The sequence below is a fragment of the Photinus pyralis genome, unplaced genomic scaffold (assembly GCF_008802855.1).
Source record: "Photinus pyralis isolate 1611_PpyrPB1 unplaced genomic scaffold, Ppyr1.3 Ppyr1.4_LG1, whole genome shotgun sequence".
Classification (NCBI taxonomy): Eukaryota; Metazoa; Arthropoda; class Insecta; order Coleoptera; family Lampyridae; genus Photinus; species Photinus pyralis.
Genome location: NW_022170249.1, coordinates 41,071,137 through 41,079,378, shown reverse-complemented (window position 1 = coordinate 41,079,378; position 8,242 = coordinate 41,071,137). Strand labels below are relative to the sequence as shown.

The 8,242-nt window shown below is 35.0% G+C and overlaps 1 protein-coding gene across 2 annotated transcripts; it reads left to right on the top strand.

Moving 5' to 3' along the window:
* The first annotated feature begins 992 nt into the window (after positions 1-992).
* Positions 993-2,377, top strand: LOC116161934. 2 transcript variants are annotated; one of them, XM_031475534.1, is made up of 4 exons: positions 1,118-1,144; positions 1,275-1,457; positions 1,509-1,652; positions 1,712-2,377. In XM_031475534.1, the coding sequence occupies exons 2-4, from the start codon at positions 1,293-1,295 to the stop codon at positions 2,156-2,158; spliced, it is 756 nt and encodes a 251-aa protein (XP_031331394.1). In that variant the 5' UTR covers positions 1,118-1,144; positions 1,275-1,292; the 3' UTR covers positions 2,159-2,377. The 2 variants fall into 2 exon arrangements, with proteins under 2 accessions (XP_031331327.1, XP_031331394.1); XM_031475467.1 differs by having other exon boundaries at positions 993-1,457.
* Positions 2,378-8,242: the final 5,865 nt, after the last annotated feature.

Below are 8,242 nucleotides of genomic sequence, written 5' to 3'. Positions count from 1 at the left end.
AAAAATTATATGTTAAGGCAGCCCTCGCCTCCTACATTCTCCAGGCAGAAACTTTTTTGTGGCCCGACGTACTTCTATAGCAATTTTCTGTTGCAACCCCGGAGGTTGAACTTAGGCGTTTAATGCTCATTTGCACCGTACAAATTAAATTCTGCTTATAAGTAGAGCTTAATCTCTATAGCAACCATTGTCTCAACAATCGTTACCAAGGTATTCAAGCCATACTTACATTTAAGTATTCCGTAATTGTTATGGTGCAATTTGGTCTAAAGGCAATATCAAACAGTTCACTTAAATGAAGTACAAGCGATTGATGCCGAACGCCGAAAGCAACATCATGAAAGACAGAAATGAATAAGAAGTGAATCGTCTGATATCACCTTAAGAGAAAAAATAAAATACATTGAATAGAACTTAATATATTTATTTTAATATACATAAGCAAAACAATCATACAAACAATTGTAAAGCACAGATTGATAATAAAAGCATCTAGTAGAACCCTAAACAAATGTGAAATATGTAACAATAAATTGAAAGATTAAATTTGAGAGTATTCATATGAAAAATCGTGAGCCAAGTATTGCTTCATTTCCAACAGTGAACATATAGAACGATCTTATTAAAATAGATTTCTCAACCACTCTTGTTGGTCTTAACGCCAGCAATTGCAACCGCGTTAGTTAACAAGTACATTTTACAAGAATTAAAACAAGTCTTGTTGTTTGTATGGTCATCTGAATTGCTAAATGTTAACAAGACTTTGCCAGCTCTACAGCGAGGACCGAATAGAAACGCGACAGATAAATCGAAAAACATTCGTGAATTATATTTGCAGTATTTTTGTAATGAGGGTGGCGTACCTTGGCAAGACAAATTTATTTAAGATTAAGCCGTTTAGAGCCGTTTACATTACACGAAATTCAGTTCTAAATTATGAACTAAATTTAAGTACAAAGTTTTAGTCAAGTATCATACTGCCAAAAATGTTGAACTAAAATTTTGTGCAAAATTTATACAACTTGTTCTATTTTTCTCCCAAAATCTGCGCGTAAATCGGCGCAGCAGTAGTAGAATGATTGTGTTTATTGTCGTACGGTTTATTTATATATGAATTGCGTATTCCTAACCTAAAACTACTGAAGTAAGTTAACGACCGCATGTGAATTTTTATGAATTTATTATCATATATAATGTCGTGGGTACAAAATTATGTGACGCTTCTTATTGAAGAGTACGAAAAAAATCCCTGTTTATACATAATCAAATCTAAGGACTACAAAAATCGACACATGCGAACAAAAGCTTTAGAATCGATTCTTAGTTTATTAAAACCAATGATGCCAGAGATTACTGTTGCTGAAATTCAAAAGAAATGGAATGCCCTAAAAACTAATTTCATGAATGAGCACAAAAAGGTTTTGGCATCGAAAAGAAGTGGAAGCGGAGACGATGATGTAAGTAACCATTTGTTTTAGTTAGATTGCTATAATTGTTATAATTATCAGGTGTATGTACCAAAGCTATGGTATTATAAGAAATTGTTGTTTATATTAAATGCTGGCACCGAACCTAGACCGTCCGTTGACAGTGTTTTGGAAATCGATACATTAGAACATGATGGTACTCAAGAAAGTTTATATGTAGATGAGGTAATTGCATTTATAAAATTGCATCGGCTAAACTAATTGTATGCGTATATACATTTTAGAACATGGATGAGAGTGAAGCATATTCAGAAACGTATTATTTAGAGGAAACACCTGAAGGCGATACCTTTATGGTTTCTGAAAGAGAAAACCAAGTTTATTGTGGTTCTCAATTGACTCCATCTGCCAGAACACCAGGTTCCATAGAAAAAAAGCCAAGAGGCAAAAGAAATCGCGCTGCACTTGATGACTCCGATAAGAAAATATTACAATCAGCAAGTGACGCTGTTACACAGATTACACAAGCACTAACACAACATTCTACTAACTATGATCAAGGAAAAAATGAGTCGGATAGCTTTGGGGAATACATTGCCAAAAAATTAAAATTGATTAAAAATAAAACTCTCCGAGGTGCAGCTGAGTTAGATGTGATCAAAATTTTAAATTCATACATCAGGACGATTAATATTTTTTATTTAGTTACCTATATACTTGGTTTTTCTTAATGTTAAAAAGACATATTTAATCAAATTGGAGAAACTAGTTTTATTCAAATACAAAAATACATAAGAAAACTGTTTTACATGTTACAATTCTTTATTGCAGCTTCTTGCCATTCCACAATACCGCAAGGGGAATTAAAATATTCAGAGTATTCTTTCCGAACATCTCTAGCAAAATTAGCTGATCTGTTAGCCCGATTAACTGCTTCCAAATTATGCAAAAAATTACTGCTATCATTTTTCCCTTCTGTACAGGGTGTTTTTTTGGGAGCTTTAGTTAAAGTTTCTGGGAAAGTAAATAGGTAGGTTTTTTGAAAATTTGTACTTAGGAGTTACTCTGAAGGCCGAATCGATGTAAAAATTTTCAAAATGGCCCGCACTTCCGGAAACACCGGAAGTAGATAGTAACTTCGTTATTTTTAAATGGCAACCCCTATTTTTATTGCTTTTTTGGATTCTACGTGAAAATTTCACTTCTTTTGATACCCATATGTCGATATCTACCATTATGGTTTTTAAGTTATTTTGACTTTCAGAAAAAAAATGGCGGATGCAGATGGTACCTTGATAATTGATTACTTGCAAACGGTTTGAGTCATGGCAACCTATTTTTATCAGTGCATAGAGAATGAATAGGGCTTTCTTTTAGTGCACTTAAAAAAAAGTTAAGTTGCGTACGACCGCCCCTATTGGATATCCAAATTTATGAAACTCGCAGCAAAAGATACACTCGGCATCATCATCCACACGAGATTTATTTTTGGATGCCAAAGTTTCCTGGGAGCAGGTTTTCCTGCCTTTCTTGTAGAAATTTCCAACAATTCATTTTTGTATGGACTTTCTGTCAAAATACTCGAGTGGGCAACTTTTTTTTGCGCGTTCCTACACGAGTGGCGTTTTTAATAGGAAGTGGAATCAGATCCCGAAAACTTCCAGAACCATTTTCTTGCCACAGTTTTCGAAGTTGTGGGCTCGTTCTCCTTGTTTTCTGTCGGTAGAATGGGATTCGATTTTTCTGGGGTTTTATGGATACGATCAATTAGATCGGTCTTATTCGATTGAATTGAATGAAAATTTGTCCCCACATCAGGTTCAGGTTCAATTTCTTCTCGAGTCTTTCCTCCTGCATCCTTATGAGTACTATTTACTTGATCTTTTTGCGCATCTTCTGTACCTTTTTGATCTTGCAAATTCCTTTCATCTGCAATAGAATGGAACTCGGTTTCATTTACCATAGATGCGATGAAGTCTTCGTCTGTAAAGATGTCGGGATTAAAGGGAAATATTCCACATTTCTTAAAGCCAGACACAGCATTACGGATGGTACCTCCTTTACCATACGCTTGATTAAACAACTCTGGGATCTCTCTTTCTGTTACAATCCTTCCAGGATGCTGAGTTAACCATGTAGATACGGCTTGGTCATAGAATGAGTTTATACTTTTAAACACGGCGACATCAAGCGGTTGTAGTTTGTGGGTGGTATCCCACTAAACATTGAAAGTAACGAAACGGCAATTAAACGTTAATAGAATGCCGTAGTGGAACTTCGTATTCTCACGTAACATTTACTTTAGACGAACGTTTAATCCGAAAAAAATAACAACAACTTCTGTCACTTCTATACTAAGTTACAATTTTTCTGTATGATTACGTTTAAAAACTGAACGTGGTCTAAACGTTAATATTTCTACTATAACGTAACGTCGTATTTAGACGTAAGGTGGATTTCGATGGGAAGTTAGATAAGGACGTATAAGGTGTACATTTCTATTACGTGCAATTAACGTTAGTATAATACTCTAATGTAACCTCATATAAAAACGTTGTATTACTTCAGGCGGAGGTTAAATCAGAAATAGATAAACTCCTCTATTTTTGTTACATCTATAGGTAGTTACACTTTTCTGTATGATTTACGTTGATTATTAAACGTTACTCAAAAGTCTTATTTTGATTTTATGAACTATTCTAAAACGTCTTTGCAGTAACGTAATATTGCCTAACAAATTGTTGTTGACAACGATGCGATGAGTCACGACGTTCGACTTGTTAGTTTGTGGGGGACAGGGGTTGGGGGTCTTTGCCGTGGGCATTGCCAGATGCTATACAATGAAATTTGCACTTTATGATTTTACCCAGCGCGCTGTGGGTTAGTGGCGTGGCAAACCCGTTTGTGATTTTGTGCAAGGTGCAAGTCAAGATAATTTCGAAATACCAAACGCCTTCAAGCTTTTCACCACCATATACATTCTACAATTAATTCAATAACAAAGATAAAAGTAAGTATTCGCAAGTACTAATAGGTATATAATGTTTCAAATTGTTTTTGATTCCATGAGAAGTATGCTCGCGTTTTTCGTTACCTAATTTGTTATATTTGTATATGCAGATGGCTCAAGTAGATCAGGAAGGATTGAAGCATGATCCATATACCCTAATCGAATTTACATTCGATGAAGATGAGTTCGTTAGTGCGGTTCCTACGAAATGGATCAATTTTGAAAGATTGGAATGCAAGTGGCCACGCAAAAACGAACGTCAGGCCATATTAAAACAACACACCCCTCATGAAGATTGGGTTCTTTTAACCAACATTGTCATCAAGAGTTCTTTCTGTAAGTAATTATTTTTACCCCTTTGTCACCAATTATGGATAGGCAGTTCAGCAAAAGGTATTTTTCCTGTATTTTTGCAACATAAATAAACTAATTCAATACAAATAAGTACACAGTTAAAGAAAATACAATCATTGACTTTACAATGAAATATGTTGACCTTGGCAGATCCGCTTCTAAAGGAGTGGGCGACGCAACATGAACCAGTAGCGTAACATATGAGACTGTAAATAAATAATTTTGAGGGATTACCTATTATTAACAAGTTACAGTGTGATTAAATAATTGCATTTATATTGTATATCCATTATTTATGATTGGGTACCTATGCGTTATTTACAAGGGGGAATTCATTATTTGGTATAGATATAGTCCACCGGTATGACACATGCTCCAATCAAAACGTTAATTATGTTGAAAAATAACCGAAGATGTATGTATGTAACTTTAGGTAGTAAATTATTTTATTGTACACATTACTTTCATTTTTATACCCTATCGAACGTTGAAAAAAAACAGCCCTCATATAAACTAAACTTAAAAAGCTACTTAGATCTGTATAGTGTAGATGTAATGTGTTGAAGGTTAAAGAAAAGTTGCCTTATGTTTGTATTATTAACCATAATCATATTTCAGTTTCCTATTTTAGGATTTATTCATTTACAATATTTTATGAATACATTGTTTGAACAAACAAAAAATAACATTTTATTTTATACTTGGTGGACATTAATTATGCGAACGCAAAATCCTTGCAATTGGCAATTGCAAAATTCATGGATTCTTTGAAGCTTTCATAGGTTAAATGAACAACTGGAAGTTCCAGTTCCAGTGCGCATGTATTTGCTGTGGGATAAATGCTATTTTTCTCATGCCGAATTTGATTTTGGGTTTCCACGGAAACCCTAAAGGAGGAATAGTATCAGCCCCTGTTGCAAACACCAGTATATCCTCCAGCGTTACATCCATTTCGCCACCTGAAAATTCGACAATATAGGCACAGCAGGCACAATAAACTAATATTGAGTACTAATTTATGCTTTAAATAAAATTATGATATGATCAAACTGACATACAAACTCACACACTGACATTTTGTGGGTGCATTTTAATAAATACTTTTATCTCCGCGCTCTACCGAGAAGCAGATTTTGCTCCCTCTTATGCAGGAGCAAAGTATGCGTTTACTACTTTCTGTGGGAGGAGTATCAAAAATTCCCTGCGGGAGGTAAGGTACTTTCCATGGAAACGTCAATTACTGTGTTCTGTAAGCTATATTCTGCACTTTGCTCCCTTGATATATAAATAGCTATTTTGTACTCCCTGGACTAAACCAACGTGTTTTGTCATCCATTTAAGGGACTAAAGTATCACTTTTACTCCCGGAGGGATTAAAATGCATAACGACGGGACGAAAAGTGACAGTACTCAATGTAATATCAAATTCAACTTAATAATAATTTGTGGTTACCTTAAAATATACCAGCTCCTGCACGGTATTTTAGAGTCAGTATGCCGTTTTACATATATCTTTTTGAATATGGGAGGTAGTACTTTCCTCATAAGACTTGTTCTGCAAAGTTTTAAACGACCAAGTCTGCGTCATAGTTTGGAACGCAAATATTTCAATTGAACAGACATTTATCATTATATGGTCGCAATTTAACATGACAAGGTACCTATATTGATTCTACAATCAATCAAATTTTTTACCTTTCAAATTTGGACTTGAACATTGAAATTGCTGTAGTGGATTATCGGAGTACAATAAATAGCGAATATACCACAGGACTAAAGTTTGTCCTAATTCCTCGGGTGATTGTTGCCCGAAACGTAGTGTATAATTTCCTCCCGCGGCCAATATTGCGACCCGACGCGTAGCTACCTTACGATCACACTTTGTTAGGCATATCAACTTACCTGTGATCACCCATTGTAATCCTAGCAATCGGCTATCAATAGTGACAAGTAATTTGCAAGTTTGCAAGTGTGCATTTCAGGTAAAATGAATAGCTTTGAAATGTTTAATAGTGACAACAGCGATTTAGGTTTGCAAATACTCCTCCGACATTAAAGAAAAGGCCAATGCTGCAGCGTTACCCCAGATATCGTAATAAAAGTAGGTACTTAAAGTTTTATTCGGCATTCGATCAATGCTGCACAAAGAAAATTGACAGGAAGAGCAATGAAGTTTCGGGCTAGCATATTTTTACGCGATTTAATTCTAAGGTGGGTAACTAAATCATCGTCGCTATGGCCTAAGTATTAGATGTTGAAAGCAACTTTAACCGTGCAGGAAATTGTAGCTATCAAATATCCAGAATGACTTACATTTCTAAAACGCCAGAATGTAGGTTACAAAACACAGTGTAATTGACGTTTCCATGGAATAGTTATTTACATATGAGTATGGTAAATCGAAGTTTACGTTAACGAGTGAGATGTTTACTGTCGAAGCGTAGCTGAGGCAGGAATTTCGAAATGAGTAACGTAAACTGATTTAACATACAAATAATGTAAAACATTTTATTTCATACTCTCTAAATTCCATAACAAAAATTGAAATCATTTTTGATTAGAATGTCGTACACATTCAAATAATAGCAAAAGTCGATCACTTGATTTATTTGACCTGACAGTACCTTGACAAGCTATCAAATTAATATATACGTTGTGATAGATGTCAGTTGATGTCGCTAGGTAAAAACTTTCAGTCTGGTAAAGTACAAGGATGCTATACTTATACTAAATTATTTCATTTTGGCAAAATAATACATTTTTCATCATGAGCAAAATGCTCACGCGCAACCACTCGCGTAACATTTCACCTAGCGACCACTGACGGGTTAAATACTCATTGCTTTTAGATAATTTAGTAAAGATGGGTTTATTCAGGGAGGGGTACGGAATCTTCGTTCCCCACATCTTGTTTCCCACATTTCGTACCCCACATCTCGTTCCCGGGACATTTCGTCTTTACACATCTCGTACCCGGATCTTTTGTTCCCAGACGGACTTAAATAGTACTTTTAGCACATTTTCATTGGAAATGCAGCTTTACGTTACGTTACTATAGGTATGGTAAGTCGGGAGCCTTTTACAAATAACGCAACTATTTAGTCGGATATCGTAGTGTCTTATAGTGACGACGGCTAGTGGTTAGGCTGGTACTTATTGCTGGACATCCGTTAATAATAAAATACTGATCTCCCTGGACGTAAATGCGCGTAAGCCCCTTCAATGCATTGAGGACTTATTTGTTCTTTCATCAACGTACATCATATTTAGAAAGTATGATTATTGTATATGACTATACAAAAGCACCTGAAGGTGACATCTTAAAAATATGAAAAATCATTAGATTAATGAGATATTAAGGAGATCATTAATAGGTTAAGATATGTGAAAGCAAATAACCCATTACGGGTGTAGCCTTAATTAAAATTTCTAAATTTTTATTGGTTACTTT